Genomic DNA, 18,027 nt, shown 5'->3' with positions numbered 1-18,027 from the left:
CATATTTTTTATATGTGACATAAGTATAAAGGAAATTTCTGTTTCTATTTTTAACTGTAACCATATATTTGGTGTGAAATTTCTAATGTGTCAATAAATATCATTTTGTGTCATCAATATATCAAGTGAGTAATATATGCTTACAGAATGCATAATTATTATTTGGGTTTTTTTTGTTTGTTTTTAAGAACACATTTTTTCAAGGTATCTTTTTTCTGTGTTTTTTTTAACTTCATTATTTAAATGAAGGTTAGGTGTTTTTTTACTCCTTAAATATAAAGATTACCTTACAGTAGTCAGCCAGGTGCATGGTTGGACAGCTGCTTTGTATACTTATTTGTGAACATTTTTCCTGTTTTCTGTTTTGTAGAACACAAGAATTAATACAAAATAATCCAAAATATTCCATAAGTATGGATGTGCAATATTACTGCTAGAGTCAAAGGGTGACAGGTACTTTTGTTAGCACTGTGATCTTCATTAGTTATGCAAAGTTCCAGACTTTAATATTCTGTTGGGGCTCTTATTTCTGTTTGCTTGGTTGCTTTTTAAATCACTAGATAATCTGATTTTTAAAGAACAGATAAAAAGTGTCTGCAGCTCTTTTCATGGTAGATAACAGTGGTAGGAAATGGAACATAGCATCCCTTCTAAACTTTTATTAGAGTCTCCCTTGACAAGGTTAGCATTTTTTCTTTAAGACAAAATTGATCATCTTTTTAGGTAAGTATTTGGACTCTGAATCTGCTGAAGATGGCGGGATTGTCAGTACTCTGTGCACTTTTGTAATAAAGCACAAGGCCCATTCTGATAGTCTTCTTACTTAAAATTTTTCAAAAAAAAAAAAAAAAGATCTCACAGTAAATATTTCTTAAATCCTTCCAGTGGGATTCAGTTTGTACACATGTATCTGATGAGGTCACTGTTGTTATGATACAGAAAAGCCTGTGTCTATTTTAGGCATTTACTGTACATTTCTCCCGAGAAAAGAGTGAGATCGTGTCATCTCATGCTCCCCATCCGCAGGTCACTTCCTGTAGAAATATGGACTAACTTAACCTCGTGAGTACTGATCTGAGCATCTCTTGCAGCCTCTAGTATAAGAAACACACCCTGGGATTTTGTAATAGCTGTGGAATGAGTAGAAGGTGGGACATGGATTTGTGTGCATTATTGAGTATTTCATAAAGATTTAACTCTGGTCCCTTTGTTATCCTTCTAGAAGGAAGCATGGGGTACTCTCCAGTTACCATGTAAATAGGGGGTCTTCAGCTTGGCTGTAATATAGCCTTGGCCTCCGCGGAATGACAACACTATATATTAATATATTAGAGAGAGCTGTAGTTGATAATATGCTGTCTGTCCTACAACTGTTACATAGTGATAGCTGTCTTGTCTTTACTTAGCTAATGTTTTAGCTAACATTTAAAATTCTGATATAGTGCTTTTACTCTAGTCTGTTGGTATTTGAATGACCTGATTACTGCTGTTGTGAAAAGACTGGTGTCTCTACTTTCTAAGAAGTGCAGACTATAGTGAATGAAGTCTTAGATGTTTTAGTGTAGTTTTAATTTTAAAACAGTTTTGATACTTTTATCTTAGGTTGTATATGTTTTGCATTTTCAGAATTTAATTGAAGTAAGTACTGAAATGCAATACTGCAGATATCACTTAAACATTTTCAGCGAGTTTCTATGGGTGGGATTTGTTTATATTTTTAATTGGCATATTATCAAGTGGAGTTTTATTTGGTGCATAACTTAAATTTATATTTAAAGTTTTCTCATAAAACACAGATACTACTAATTAAATGTATTGGCACTTTGCCTTAGTTGATTCTGGAACAGTACAAAGCCTTAATTATAAGTGAACGTTGTTATACTTTTCAGCTGGTTTTAATGTTTTATTTGGATGTTCTGAATACATTAACCTTTTATCAAAATGTAGCAAAACTAAAATGCAAAATAAAAAGTGATAGGCAATTTCTAAACTTTATATCACCATGCCCAATATCTGCGTGCTTGTTGTAAATGTAGGAAGAAGACATGTTTAGTGGGGCTAACCACAAACTGCCTTACCACATAAATTTTGTCTTATTCCATTTGTTTCATTTCTTGTGTTAATAGGTTATATTTTACCAGATTTAATTAGTCTAAAAATGTCTATTTGCTACTTAAACTATTTTTTGGTTAAGAGAAAGTAATACTGTGAAATCAAGAATCAGCATTTTTTTAAAAATATATCCAAAATTTTAAAGAATCAACAGCTAAAACCCTGACGCTAATGCCTAGCTTCTTTATTCAAGCCAGTAGTAGTTTGCTGATTGGCTGGTTGTCTGTCCTGAGCACTGGTGCCAATTCCACCAAGAGTTAAGCCAGAACAGCCACAGCAAGCATAGCCTTCAGCAATACCAAAATCTTAGTGGTGGTCTGGTGCATACTGTGTCTGGAAATAAATTTTAGTTCAGTGAGAAATACCTGCTGTTTGCTTTCTGACATTGTTTATTTGCAGAGTAGTTTTAAAGTTACCATTTGAGTCTTCAAAGTTTTGTATTCTGAGTAATATTTTAAAATAATTTTATATGCATTGTTCGGATCTTAAAGTGAGGGACTTTGTGACTTGGAGAGAGATTTAGGACAGAAACTTTAACTAAAAGTTTTATTTTAAACTTACAATTGGTGGTAATCTTTTTTTAAAAGTTAAATGAAAAAAATTTTAATTGAATAGTTTTATTTTTAGTTTAAAGAAGGATTTCCACTATATGCCTCTTAAATTAAGTTTTTAAAGAAGGCAAGTTTTTCTTAGAAATAATTAAAATTATTGTGAATAGTGAATAATTGTAGATTTACACTGCTCCCTATCTTTTTACTTAAAAACTCTTAATCTTGCTGCATAGACATGTAACTACTAAAAGTTCTTAGGAGATACAATTCTTGTTTAAGAATCGTGGCCAGGGCTGCGACTTTGTAGTTAGATCACTTGCCTACCAGTGGTGAGGCCTTGATTTCAGTCTCCAGCAAGGAGTTACTTGGTGTTTTGGCCTGTATTGATGCCTGATCATACATAATTTTAAAATGTTGAGTTTAACTTTCTCATTTAGAAAAATACGGTTTAAAGGAAGAAAATAACAGTGTAAGTTCATTCTGAAACTAAAGATGTAAGACAAACATTTAAACTAGTCAGATGGTCACATTTATTCTTTCACCAAGAATGTACTCATGAGAAGAATCCCTTATTAAAAAAGATGTTCCCTAGCAATCTGTTCCGCATTTATTATGTTATTACCAGCTAATGCTGCCGTAGTTACTGTTCTCACTTCTCTTTATGTATGTAGTATTAAAAGCACTTAAGAAAAGCAGAATCTATGTACTGGTCACAAAATTCTCAAAGTTAATAAGCCAAGACTTCATTTATCTTGCTAAATAGGTTTAATTGGGATCCCCCCCCCCCCCGCCTTGTGTGTCATGTGGCTACTTCTACAGTGTTAAAACATGGCATAAAACAAGTAAAATTTGAGTGAGTTAATTATCTGGTATTGCAGAAGGGGAAAGAGCATTCATTATGAAACCTAGTTTGGCTTTGTAAACAGTTCGGTAAAATTATTTCCCTTCCGTAGCAGCTCTAAAAGCCAAGGAAAGTTTGAGTCTAACGGCTCTTAAAGTAGTATTAAACACATCACAGTATTTTTGTTCATATTTAAATGCTATGAGTATAGTATATCTTTTTAAAAACAATCTGCTTGACTTGATAGTATTTGATAGAAGGTATTAAATAGCTAAGTTCCTTATTTCTCTTCATGAGTTTTCAGTGAATTTAAAGGCCAGTGGAGTAAATGTAATTCTCTGAAGTTTGTATTACTGATCTTAAATGAGAAAACAAAAGGAATGCCCTGTTTTGTATAGGTGAAACATCTTTATAAATTCCTGTCAATAAGACTGCATTTTCTGTGTTGTTCTTCTAAAAGTAGGAAGACACCAAGTAAAAGATAGTGCATGGTCCCAGAAAACTCACTGCCCAGAGATCCTAATTTACTGTCTGAGATGAGCCACCGTGGGAACTGCTCCCTACAGTAGTTACTAGGTGACACTTGAATGCTAGTAAGAGAGAGTGCCTTCTACCCCATTGACTTTTCACTGTCTGTACAAGTGAGCAGGAAATTCCAGTTTGTAACTTTTTTGGACTTTAGAGTTTTTATTTGTTTAATTGGATGACAAGTAGATCCCATCTGTTAACCCTAACAGAAATCTTACGTCTGTGCTAATACTTACTTTAAAAAACAAAAACAAAAAAACACAAACTAAAAAACAGGGCCCAACAAATCTTTGCTGGTTCACAGGCCTATATTATTGAGTGGTGCCATTTGTGTAGACGTCCATGTGAATGGAGTGTGCAGGTGATGTGACTGCCCCAGGCAGCTACTGCAGAATGCACAGAGTTTCTGTCTGTGAGCTTGACTCACAGAGTAGAGAGCACCCTGTTTGCACGTGAGTTAGAGCGACACTTGAGGGGAGATAAGACTTGTTCCTGAAAGATTCTTCTAGGAAGGCCAGAGTGGAGAATTTATGTGGATGAACAGGTGTTCAAAGTGTAAAGCTTACTTCAGTTAATAGTTTGAACCTTTGTAGCCATTGTCGTTACTATAGATTCATACAGTGTAAAGATCCTTAGTGTGAATAGTGTGGTTCCTGTCTACTGACATTCATTTTAAATATATTTGTTTAGGTTTTACTGCAATCACTGCAACAAACCCCATTTGGCTTATAAAGACCCGGTTACAGCTTGATGCAAGGTATGTGCTTATTTGGGTGGTTTGGTTTGGTTTGGTTTGGTTTGGTTTGGAGATAGGGTCTTCGAGTAGCCGAGGAGGAACAGAGGCTGCCCTCTTCTGGCCTCAGACTCCCAAGTGTTATGCTTATAGGTGAGTCACCACACCCAGCTTAAGGCATATTTATTCTTGAAAGTAAAATAAGGGGGCTGGAGAAATGGCTCAGCGATTAAGAGCACTGAATGCTCTTCTGGAGGACCCGGGTTCAATTCCCAGCACCCACATGGCAGCTCACAACTGTCTGAAAATCCAGTTCCAGGGGATCTGACACCTTCACACCAATGCACATAAAATAAAAAAAGATGAATAAATCATAAAAAAAATTTAAAAAGAAAGTAAAATAAGCTAGCTAACATAGATTTAAGTGTTTTTTATATAAATTTGTATCAGTAGTGCCTCAGGGCCAGGTTGCCTTACCTCATTTTATCCTGTTTATACACAAACATGGAATGGCATTACGACATCTCCATACATGCCCATGATGCATTTCTATCATTCACCCCCCATTACTCTCTCCTGCCCCATTCTCCGTGATCCCTTTCTTCTAACTAGCCCCACTTCTGCTTTTGTCTGTTTTGAATATGCAGCTGTGAATTTATTTAGAGTTATTTATAGGAGCCATGGAAAACAGTTTATTTACAATAGGGTAGGCTCCTTAAGATAACTACACCACTGAAGGAATCCTCCCCCTATCAACCTTTAACTGCATCTAAGTCTTCGGAAAAAGTGGCATCCCATGAACCCCTTCCCCTCCCTGACAGTGTTGACCAGCCCAGTTTTGTGGAGATCCTGTGCAGGTCATCACAGCCGCCATACTGCAGTCACACCATAACTGGAATCAATGTTCCACACCTATTTTTTTTCCCTCTGGCTCTTACTTTCTTTCCAGCCCTTCTTCCAGTAGTGTTTGTGGATGCTTGGAGGGGCTTGTGTCCCATTTATAGCTGAGCGTTCACCAGTCGCTTATTCTTGGCACAATGACCAATCTGTAGTCATGGCTCACCACTACGAAAGGAAGCTGGCATCAGCATTCTTCTGTGGACATGAGCATAGTTATTTACAAGGCAATATGACAGGGGTATTCTGTTCATTGAGGAAAACACAAGTAGCTTCCCCACTTAGCCATAGGGTTTTGACAGTTTTCAGAACCAAATGTGAATCTTTGCTATGGAGCAAGCTTCACGTTCAATCAGAAAGCAGATTGGGTATCCCCTGAAATAGACTTGCCAGTATTGCACCAGTAGGTTCATCTTGCCTAGCCAGTCAATATTCTTGCACACAGGATCCACAGCTGAGTAAAATCTGGTTGAAACTTCTTCCCAGCATCCTGAATAGCACTTTCTGGTGCTGTGGGGGCTATCTGCTGAGTATTTATTGTTGCTTTTGTTTCATTCTGAAATGTGGATCTCCCCTCAGATGCAAAAAAGTTACATTAGTTGATAGTGAGACAGTACATAAGAAAACTGCCTGTATGTTAAAGAGTTTCGTGTGCTTTTTATTGGGAAACAGTAGGTTAACCACGCCAGAAAGTGATATTCTACCCACCTGTATGAATTGCTTGTAAGGGCCTCCCAATAGCTAAACAAGTTACATAGTAGCTAGTCTAAAGTGATGACCATTGCTCAAATCCAGGGACCTATGTATAAAAACCCTGAGCTAGGAGGTAGTATTCCTATGATGTGTTATAGTAAGTGTTTTTAACAAAGTGATTCTGTACCCTTAAGTGGTACTAAAGATTATCTTGGGAAAGATACTGAGTAAGCACCTTGTAACTATAGGAACAGAATTATCATTTACCAAGCTACTAACAAGGACATCACATAGGCATTACATTTATCTGGTAAGTTTTCAGGTGGACCTGGGTGAAATGGAAGAAACTCAGTCATACTCCTTGCTTTGTGATACAGTGTCCCTCAGTTGTTGTTTTTTTATTTTATTGGGGACTGTTTGAGAGGTGTTTTTTACTGTGTAAACGAGGCTGGCCTCGTATTCACAAAGGTCCACCAGCCTCTGTCTCCCAGAGTATTGGAATTAAAGGTGTGCACCATCATACCTGGCCCTCATTGTTTTTGTGTTACTAAATTCAAGGAAAGTTGAGCATAATTAGAACGGGGATGATCACAGTGTAGGGTTTGAGTCTTCCTTGAGTCAATGCTTGAGCATAGAGTTCTCCCATATTGAGGAGCACAGGAAACTGAAGAGTTACAGTGTGCTTTGTGTTTGGTAAGATAATTACATGATATCCATCTTAATAGAACAAATTTAAGAGAAGAAAATGAATTTTTTTTTTTTTTTTTTTTTTTTTTTTTGGTGGTGGTGGTGGGTTTTTTTGTTTTTCGAGACAGGGTTTCTCTGTGGCTTTGGAACCTGTCCTGGAACTAGCTCTTGTAGACCAAGCTGGCCTCAAACTCACATATATTTTGAAATTCTTAATGAGTTGACAAAGACCATTGTTTATTAGAGTGTCATATTGAAATATATATATTGTTAACTGATAAAAATCTTCCAGTAATTAATGTCAGTTGTTTTCTCTCTTTTCCTTTCAGGAATCGTGGGGAAAAGCGAATGGGTGCGTTTGAATGTATTCGTAAAGTATATCAAACAGATGGACTGAGAGGATTTTATAGAGGCATGTCTGCCTCCTATGCTGGCATATCAGAGACAGTTATCCATTTTGTTATTTATGAAAGTATAAAGCAAAAACTACTGGAGTGCAAGACTGCTTCCATGATGGAAAGTGATGAAGAGTCTGTGAAAGAAGCATCGGATTTCGTGAGAATGATGCTAGCTGCTGCCACCTCAAAATCCTGTGCCACAACCATAGCATATCCACACGGTAAGAGAGTGGCTGGGTTTCTCTGTGTGGTCCTGGTTGTCCTAGAACTCACTCTGTAGACCAGACTGGCCTTGAACTCACAGAGATCCACCTGTCTGCCTCCCAAGTGCTGGGATTAAAGGTGTGCCACCACCACCCGAATCAAAATGTTGTTCTTAATAATTTTAGGTATGCCATCATTTTCAAATTGGAAACAAGAAGAAATGCAAAAATACAGTAATTGCCCAAGGGTACATCAGAAATGGATCTCAAATTTAAAGTCTTTAAACTGTAAGGGCCCAAGCGATTTTGTTTTGTTATTTTATGTTGGCACATTAAGAATGCCTGCCAAAAAATTTTCCTATATTCATAGCTTAATTTCTATATTCATATCTAATTCTTATATCCATATACCTATGGATATTATTTATCATGCTGTATATACACCCTTTTATCTGTTTCTGCAACAGATATGTTAACTAGTGTATATGATCTGGGCTGTATTAGTTTGCTGTTATGTAATCTGACTGGTTTGGTCAGCTATACATTGAACCACTGTCCTGCATTTATAGAGTAATAGATCAGGTATGTTCTGTATGATGAGAGTGGAAAGATAAGAAAATGTTTCGATAAATTGATTCTTCTTTTTTTCATAAACAGAAGTTGTAAGAACACGACTACGGGAAGAAGGAACAAAATACAGATCTTTTTTTCAGACACTATCTTTGATTGTTCAAGAAGAAGGTTATGGGTCTCTTTACCGTGGCCTAACAACTCATCTGGTGAGACAAATTCCAAACACAGCCATTATGATGGCCACCTATGAATTGGTGGTCTATCTACTTAATGGATAGCAGCGTGGGCTGTCATGCTACAGAGCAGGAAGACCAAAAGATCACAGTGGACCATGGAATCTTGAAGCCAGCGTGGTGGACAGAAGACAGTAGTCTGGAAGCATATAACTGCTATGGCTGAGTGGAAGTTTGGCTGTAGAAAGTAAAGTACCACACTACATTAGTATTTCAGTGAAGAGGCCCTGGGCCACCTCTAAGAGAATGCTTTGAAAAGCATTTGTTTCTTAAAATTGCCATTTTCTCTACCATTGTTCACAACTATGTTTTTTTAAAAATTGATTTATGACATTCAGAATATAGTATTAATTGAATTCTTTCAGTCTTCTAAACAAAGTCATCTCTAAGTAATTATCCAAAGATAGTGGTGACAATTGCAAATGTCTAACTTGACATCTTTTGTAATACTGTAAAATAATGATAGATAGATCCTTAGTACAATTTTCCTGAGAGGGCCCTGCCTGATACAGTGTTCTAAAATTGTTTGGCATCAGTAGTCACTGTATTTGACAACCAGTGAAATGTTATCTAAATACCTTACTTTCAGCATTAGAATGTTTTGGTTACAGCTAATATATTTATTACAATGTGGACTTTATCATATAAGATGTGCATGGCTAATGTGGGGGCTATAAAATAAGCTAGTGGATGCCACCTCAGTGACTTTTATGACAAGTGCTTCGTCACATCTTCTCCAATTACATAATGCATGAATAGAGCCATATGTGATTATCAAATTCCCATACCCACATGTTATTTACAAAAGTAGAGAAGCTAATGATTTTTGAGTCTGTTCTTCTTACTTTCGCATTAAGAATTTTAACCTCTAAATTATTTCCACATCTGTATAGATTATTCTTGGTTGATAGAGAAAATGGTAATTTTTCACTTTTGCCCTTGAAGTGATACTAATGTTTAGGACAAGATGAAGAGGTCTTCAGCTATGTGACAGCAAATCATAGTCGACCAGGAGTTTGTCCGTCAGTGTGCTGCATTGGACAAATTCTGTTCTGTCCTAGTTTCCTGAATGCTCTATCGTAAAGTCAGGCGAATTTTAGTTCAATGTGTTAACAGGATATAGTTTTTAAATTTTGCTATTGAGTCAGCAACACCTTTTAACACTTTAATTGTATTATATATGGCCATTACAAAGGTGTTTGCTGTAATACTATAGATTTTCCAATGGATGTTGCTATACTGGTATATAAATAAAACTTCTACAATTAAACTCCACTGTGGTACTCATCAGTGTACCCTAACCTTACATTTTGTGCAATGGCTTTCTCTTCAGAATGACTATGTGAATGCACTTTGTGGCCTTTTAAGGGGGTAAGAATTCGTGGTTAATTTTTTTAAAATATTGTTAGGTATTAGGCAGAAGCAGTGTTCATATTTTTTTTTGGATTTTTAGACATGTTTTGGAGATATTTTGGAGATCTTCCAGCGTTCTAAGTGTGCCGTGTACTGTGTAATGCCACAATATGGAAAAAGTCGCATGCCATTGAAAGCTTTCGCTGCTGTCACCAATGAAGTTAATGCCCTCTTAAATCTCTCACCTTGACTTCCTTGTAAACAATAACTGGATGTCTTTGAGGTGCTCATTTGGAATTAAAAATATTCCAATCTGTTTGGAGACCAAAGGCAAGTTCAGATTGTTACCTTTGGAATTATTACAGCTTTGACATTTATTGCATGGAACATACCAAAAATAAATCCTCGCCTGGGGGTTTAACTTAAATCTGTAGAGAAGGTCTCAGGCTATAGTGTTTGCCTCTTCAGGTGCCATTGTTACTGCCCGATACAGTGCCATTTGCTCTGTGAAGATCCATAACTCTTACTTGTGTTGAATGTAGGACATGTTCTCCTGTGTTACACGGATCTCAAATGATGAAGAATGACAAGAAAACCAGCAGCTAAGGAACAGCTTGTGTAGTTGTAGCAAACCCATGATAAGTGTCCTTCAAGGATGAACATGTGTTCTGTGTTTGTAAGAAAAACTTTACATTAGCCTCTGGTGCGCTGTCCTCGGTGTTTAAAGTGTTAGTGTGTGTTCTGCAAGAAAGGGGGTTAAAGTCTTAGTATTTACTTTGAAAGCAGTCATTGGAAAGGAACAATGAGGTCTGTTTTGTTTTTCCCTTGAGTACTGTCTGCCATAGTTTACTTTATGACAGAGATAATTAAAAAACATATATGTGTGTTATGTATAGTTTGTCTCTTTAAAGATTTTCTTAAATCCATTGTAATGTTAAAAAGCTGTGCATACTCAGAGCATTGGGTTTTTAAAAATTGCTTTCCATCAGATAATCTTGTTAAAAATGTCTTAGAGAGCTAGAGTGGACCTTGTTGTATACTTTTATGTGGTCCTCTCAGAAAATTGAACTTATTCAGACAAGCTAGAGCAGTAGCTACTGGAAGCAAACCCTCACCCATCAGGACTCTGCTGCTGTGGCTCAAAGGCTTGAAATTTGGGTATTCCAGCTGGTGAACCTCTGGGCTCTAGTGGGTACCATATCGTGCTTTAAATTTCCAGGGAGTGCTCTACCACCAAACTTTGTTTTTTGTCTTATGATAGGGTCTCTTATTACCCAAGATGACCTTGAACTCCAAATTCTTCTGCCTCTGCCTACTAAGTGCTGGTTTTACAGACCCTCCCTTCCATGCTCACCAGATCTGTCCCAGTTCTCATTATATGACTGCAGAACCAGCCTGACTCACTAGAGGGAGCTCAACTGGCTTATAATTATGAAACTATGACAGCATCCTAAGTCATTTAGCCCAGCCATGTCTCCTAACCCTCGATGTCTGCTGTGTGGTAGCCCTGTTAGAATGAGCACAGTTTGGGATGTTCAAAAGAAAAAAAAAATGTATTTAAAGTGGCTTTTTAAAATCACCGTGAAATAGCGATTTCAATTTGAAGAACTTAAGTGGTAGGAATTAATCTCCCCGTTTCTCTAAGGACTTTCTTTGTATCTCTGTTTACATGCTCTTCTGCAAACTGCTCGTGTTATAGGGACCCCTGTAGGGCTGAAACATAGCTCATTTGTCCTCGTTGATCATGACCTAACATTCCTAAGAAGATAGGTGTCTGCTTTAAACAGGACCGCATTTTACCCTATGAAATAAAGTGCTTTCTGCCCCTCACATACCTTTTCTAACGTAACTTTGTTTCTCCTTAACTCTCCCTTGGTTTTTATGCTACCCATTTTAGAAACTAAAGAGTCTAGTTCTGCTCAGTTATGTTAAATTTTTTGACTGTACCCCAGTGGATGTGAATTAAATTATACCAATCACTCATAGTTCAGCCAGCTTTAAAAGAGCTGATGAGTTTTGCCCATTTATATGAGTGTTGCTATTGCATTTTTGTACATGGCTGCAGATTATGTGCATTTATTCTGTATTTATGTTAACTAGCTGACTTGTACTTGAATTAAAATTTAGAAAATTAAAATGCTTTTGAAAATGTCGTTTTTAAAATATATATTAATATTTTGTTATGGTGAAGATATAATTGTACTGTATGTGGAACAGACTATATTACTCTCTGAGTTAGGCATTAGGTTCATTTGTTCATACAGCAAACAAACTTTCTACCCATTAGACCTGATAGTTGTCTAGGTATCAAAAAGTCAGGTAGTGTAACTCTTTCATAGCTTGGTTTAAAAAAAAAAAAACTATTCTTTGTGGTCTTTGTTGCTCTTTGAGTCCAGTAATGCTTTTCATAAATCAGAACATTGAACAATTAGTCTGATTAGAGTAGTAAATTGATGAATTCTGTCTAGGTTGTAACATTTTACATTAAATTTTTTGTTCTAATTGTAGATTTCAGGCAAGCTAATATTTTTGGAAACCAAAGGGCTTTTAGAATAACCAAGTGAATCCATACATATTAGGTGATGTGGATAAAAATAGATGCTAGTAGGCAGGCAAGATGGCTAAGCAGGTGGGTTAGATGTGACCTGAATTAGGTCCTTAAGCTTCACATGGTGGGGGGGCGCAAAAACCAATTCCTGCAAGTTGTCCTTCGACTTGCCCATCCATGCATACCATGGCACTCTTGCTCCCACACATACACACTAAATAATAGTTGCTGCTTTTTAACTGAATTGTGCTTCTGGTGCCTACCCACTTTACATTTGTAATTTTCCCTGAGTCCCATCAACAACAAACATGACATGTTTTTACAGACATGAAAGCCAAGTCAAATTGGTGCTGTTCTGTGGCTTGTGCCTGTTGTAAAGTTGAACAGTTAGTGCTGGTAGTGGTGTTTCACACAGGATACACCGACAGAATAACAGTTGAGACTGATAGGACTTAGTTCACGATTCAGGTTAAGGGGTCGGGATGTAGGTGTGTCTTACTAAATGTCGAGCTGTGGCAGGGAAAAGAATTTGGATTTATGCTTTCTCAGCCTTAGTGTCACATTTGCACAACTTGTGAAACTCAAGGCATTTTCATTGTGCAGATCTTTCCTGTCCTTTGTTAATTTTTTTTTCCAAAATATCTTTTTAGGCTGTCGTGAATGGAATTTTTTTCTTTATTGCCTCCTCGAGTATGTAAGAAGGCTGCTGGGTTTTATGTTCATTTTGTATCGAACCATTTTGCTGAGAGTGTTCATCAGTTCTTAAGAGTTTTCTGGTGGTGTCTTAACCTCTTGTAGAATCTACCATCCACCGGTGGAGGTGCTCGCTCTTCGACCTCTTCCCTTCCTGCTGGCTTTCCTTTCGTTTGTTCTGTTGGTTTTGTGGCTTTAGTTTAAGACTTCTACTACAATTGAATAGAACAGAAAATGGACACCTTTGAATTATATTAACAAAATACAAGTTTGTCATGTAGCCTTCGTGATGGTGAGATGATATTCCTTCTATTCTGAGTGTCTTTAGGACTTTGAACATGAAAGGGATAACATGTATTGATATATGTCTTGAGCTGTCTTTGCATATCTGGACCCAGCTTGATAATGATCTTTTTCTGAATTCATTTGCAGGGGGGTTGTTGAGTGCTTTATGTTCATCAGGGAAATTGATCTGAAATTTTCTTTTGTTGTCACATTTTTGTCTGGTTTTGGTATCAGGTTAGTAGCATCATAGAAGAGTGTGGTAATGGTCCTTCCTTTTCTGTCTTATGGAGTATTTGGAGCAGTGCTGTTTTAGTTCTTGGAAGGTTTGATAAAATTCACCAGTGAATCCATCTGGACCTTAAATTACTACTACATAATTGCTCATCTTCATGTTATTTTGTAAGTCATATGTATCTATAAATTCATCCATTTCTGGGGCTGGAGAGATGGCTCAGTGGTGAAGAGCACTGGCTGCTCTTCCAGAGGTCCTGAGTTCAATTCCCAACAACCACATGGTGACTCACAACCATCTATAGTAAAATCTGGTGCCCTCTCCTGACCTGTAGGCCTACATGCAGACAGAACACTGTATACATGATGTCTTTAAAAAAAAAAAATTATTATTTCTAACAGCATTTCCAATTCAGTGAAATGTAAGTTTTTAAGTTAAGACTTGATGTTACAAATTTTATCAGTATCTCTTGTAATGTCTCTCTTTTCATCTGTTTTGTAATTCTTATTTTTCTTGGTCTGGCTAAGGGTTTAACAACTCCAATTAGCTGTTCAAATAACCAACTTTTTGTTTCATTCTTTCTGTTATTGTTTCTATTTCATTAATTTCTTTCCTGATGTCATTTTTTCCATGTACTGATTTGAAGTTTGGCTTATTTTTGCTTTTCCAAGGCCCTAAGCTGTATCATTAAGTAATTCGTTTGCGATGTCTATCATTTCTTACTTTGGGAACCAGTAGCTGTAAACTGTCTTCTTGGGACCTCACCTTCATTATTTTCCATGAGTTTGGGGATGTTGTGTTTTCATATTCATTTTTTTCTAGGATTTTTTTAAACATTTCTTGACTTCAGTTATTCATTCATTCATCATCCAATTTGGTGGTGTTTAGTTGCCCTAAGTTGGTGCGTGCCCAATAGTTTCTCTTTTTAAAAAAATCACATTTTTTTGAGTGCACAACTACCAAGGAGGAAGGAAGAGAGCGAATGAAAAAACTGGACAGTAGCCCCATCTTGCCTTCTAGTCTCTAGACATCAAGAGCCAAATGAACCTTGTAACTCAAATTGTTCGTGTGTGTTTGCAGACATGCCCCTGTCTTTGGAGACCTGGGCCTCGAAAGTTGCAGAGCCCGAAAAGTTGCAAGTCCCTGAGAGTGGTGCGTGGACTCGGTCCCATCGACCGTGTGTTACTGTCTCCAGACATGCAGAACCATGTAACCTTTCATATTTGGTACGTAGGTACCACTTTGGTGTCTCATGTAATTGAGTGTTACTTGTGGGCTAAAGTTTCGGATGTACCTTTGTTAGACCATTGCAGTGACTTTTAAGGCCAGAAGCTTAAGTGGTACGTTGCATGATACAAAGTTCTGCGATCACAGGCAGGCCTAGCCCCCACACTTTCTTCCCTGTAAAGCGGCCAGTTGACATGCAGGCCACATTCTTAGTTCTCAGATGGTGGTTCTGGTGAGGCAAGGACAAAAGTCAAACACACATGAAATGAACCTTCTCAAATGCCAGACACTGTATATAGGCAAATTCCCACTATGGTTTCTTGGCACTTAGCTTCAGCCTTCATTAAAGGAAAACGGCCAGTAGGTGGCAGCAATAGCTACATCAGACCCGATAGGCCATACTGTTGGGCCCAGGGATCCCTCCATATCTATGGGGGAGATTACTTTGCTACAGTACCTGTTTTGAGCACTAGGGTAGGAATTTAAGTTTTTCAGAGACATCACTCCCAGATCACACTATCTAGGAACTTTTTCCTTCCCAATCACAGCTCTGGCTTGGACATGGCAGACCTGTCTTAGTTAGGCATGCAGTCTTTGAAGCCGATTCCTTCCATGTTGCTACTCCTCTCTGGCTTCCATCTTGGTTTTCAGCCGCCTGCCAATCACTGCAGCCTTGGCTAGAGCAGTCAGAAAGCTTAGTCACAGCCGGCCAAGTCCATGTGTTTGTGCCTTTTGAATGTATGTTGTGTACCCACTGAGTAGGCTTGTCTCCACAGTTTTGACAATAAATAAAAAACAATGTGGTGGGGATGGGGAGATAGCTCAGCAGCTAAAAATACTGACTGCTTTTTCTAGAGGACCCGTGTTCAGTTCCCAGCACCCACATGGCAGCTCACACCTGTCTTTAACTCTAGTTCCAGAGTTTCTGGCACTCGTACATGCAGACAAAACACCAGTGAACATAAAAATGTTATCTTTCAAAATATATCTCAACAATACTCACATCTTGTTCCCTTCTTTATTTCATTTTGCCTGGAATGAAACTGTCATTCCTGAAGCCAACCTGAAGTCAGTGACAAGACAGTTAGAAGCATACACTGTGGGACTGAGCAGAGAGACTAAGGAATCAGGTGCCAGATGGCACAGTGAAGCTACCCTAATACTCTGGACAATCTACCTCTGATAGTCAAGTAAAATAAAACCTGCTTAAGTCACCAGATTTTGGATTTCTGTTATAAAAACAAAAACAGCAAAATACAGCTCATCTTAATTGTAAGATTATGGAAATGTTAATAAAATTGCAAACTATAAGGATGACCAAAACTATCAATATTTGCACATACAAGCATCCTTGGCGGTTTTAGTCATGTTTTACCAGCCACACAAGAACCAGATCATTCCAAATATACAGATTTTACCAGAGGATAGGAACAAGGCCGTCATCCGCATGCTCATCTTTTGGGTTAGTATATTGTGATAGGAAAAGCTGCAGGTGTGTCTCATTCATGGACCTGGAGCAAACTGAAGTTATTCCTGACTTTCTTAAAGGTCTTTTTGGTTTCTTTTGAAACAGGCTCTCTTTGACTCAGTCTGGCCTGGTATTATTTATGTAGACCAGGCTGATCTCAAACTTACAGCCACTGAATGGTAGAATTATAAGTTTGATCTACCATGCCTGGCATTCATTTTTTTAAAAGTATTATTTATGTGTGTCTATGTATGCCTGAATATACCTGCAGAAGTCAGAGGAGGGTGTCAGATCCTCATGAACTGTTTGACTTGGGTGCTGAGAACAAATTTTGGACCTCTACACAGAGCAGCAGCACCCTCAAGCACCAAGCCGTCTTGCCAACTCTGTTTGTGGCATTTTGTAAAAAGATAGTAAGTCTTGACAAAATTGGGTTAAGTTTCATGAATTCGAGGTTCATTTATTGTTAAATTTACCATATCTGACCAGGTGGTGGTGGCAAAACGCCTTTAATCCGAGCACTCGAGAAGCAGAGGCAGGCGGATCTCTGTGAGTTCAAGACCAACCTGGTCTATAGAGTAAGTTCCAGGACAGCCAAGATTATACAACGAAAACCTGTCCCCCCACAAAAGAAAGGAAGAAAGAAAGAAAGAAAAACAATTTGAAGTTTAGTGAAGAAAAACTTAGAACCCTCATGGAAAAACATTCAACAAGCCTAGTGTTTACTCAAATTGCTTAGTAAACTCAAGATAGAAGGGGTTGATTTTCCATGGTTTAAAGATGTTTTCCCATCATTAGGGAGACAGATCTCTGAGCCTCACTGGCTAGCCAGCCTAGCCTAGTCACTAAGATCCAGTAAGAGATCCTGTCTCAAATGGCGTGTTCCTTGAAGGATACATGAGGTTGACCTCTGATCTCCACATGCACTCAGGCATATGAGCATGCACACGCATGAACACATAGAAATCCAAAATAACCAGTAGAACGAGAAACCTAACTAGCCTGGATGCTTGTCAAGTGAGGAGAGGTAGGTGACAATCCAATCACAGAGTCTGGGATAGTTAAAGACCATGGGGCTTGAAAACGGATATAAAGAAGACAGTGGGGCTGAAGGCAGAGCCAAGAACAGACACACAAGCTTAAAGTAGAATCTTGACTGGAAGATGGGTGTGGTGGTGAGCCTGCAGTCCCAGCCCTTGGAAGCCTTGGGCAGGAGATTGAGAGAGTGAAGCCAGCCTGGACTACGTAACAAAACACTTAAGAGGAGGGAAAGGAAACTTATTTGGGTCATAAATAGCATGACAAAAACTGGATGGACCAGCCAACAAAATGGTATTGCTTCAATGGTTATCCGTGTGAAAAGATATTCATCTCCAGTTGGCACACACGCATGCCCTGGACTCCTTTCCAGGTGGATTAGACCTAACTCTGGCAGGCTAACCTTTTACAGCGGTAAGAAACCATAGGGGAGAGAAGGCTTTTCTGAGAACAATATTTAAGTGCACACCAGACAGGAAATGACTGGTAAATTAGTCTCCATTAAACTTTAGAACTAAGTAGTTCACAAAAGGGAAAAATCTAATCCAAAGCCTGGAAATATTTGCAATGCATATTACTGTCAAGGGATAGAATCAGAATACATAAAAACTTCTATGAATCAGTCACCTAAAGGCAACCAATAAAACTGGACAAAAGTCCTAAATTGGCATTTTACAAGAGAATAAGGCCATAATAAATGTAGGGGGAAAGCTCATCTTAGTGGCAATTACAAA

General features: G+C 37.9%; 1 protein-coding gene across 1 annotated transcript in view; it reads left to right on the top strand.

Annotated features, from left to right (window-relative positions):
- Slc25a36 (solute carrier family 25 member 36) overlaps positions 1-11,955 on the top strand; it is a 30,519-nt gene extending 18,564 nt beyond the window's left edge. The window contains exons 5-7 of the mRNA XM_085689594.2: positions 4,723-4,789; positions 7,372-7,661; positions 8,301-11,955. Coding sequence (XP_085545720.1) covers positions 4,723-4,789; positions 7,372-7,661; positions 8,301-8,494 — 551 coding nt within the window. The 3' untranslated portion in view covers positions 8,495-11,955. The remainder of the gene's footprint in view (positions 1-4,722; positions 4,790-7,371; positions 7,662-8,300) is intronic.
- The last annotated feature ends 6,072 nt before the right edge of the window (positions 11,956-18,027 follow it).

This window comes from Myodes glareolus, chromosome 4, assembly GCF_982192425.1.
Source record: "Myodes glareolus chromosome 4, mMyoGla1.1, whole genome shotgun sequence".
Taxonomy (NCBI): Eukaryota; Metazoa; Chordata; class Mammalia; order Rodentia; family Cricetidae; genus Myodes; species Myodes glareolus.
This window is presented reverse-complemented; position numbering and strand designations above follow the sequence as displayed.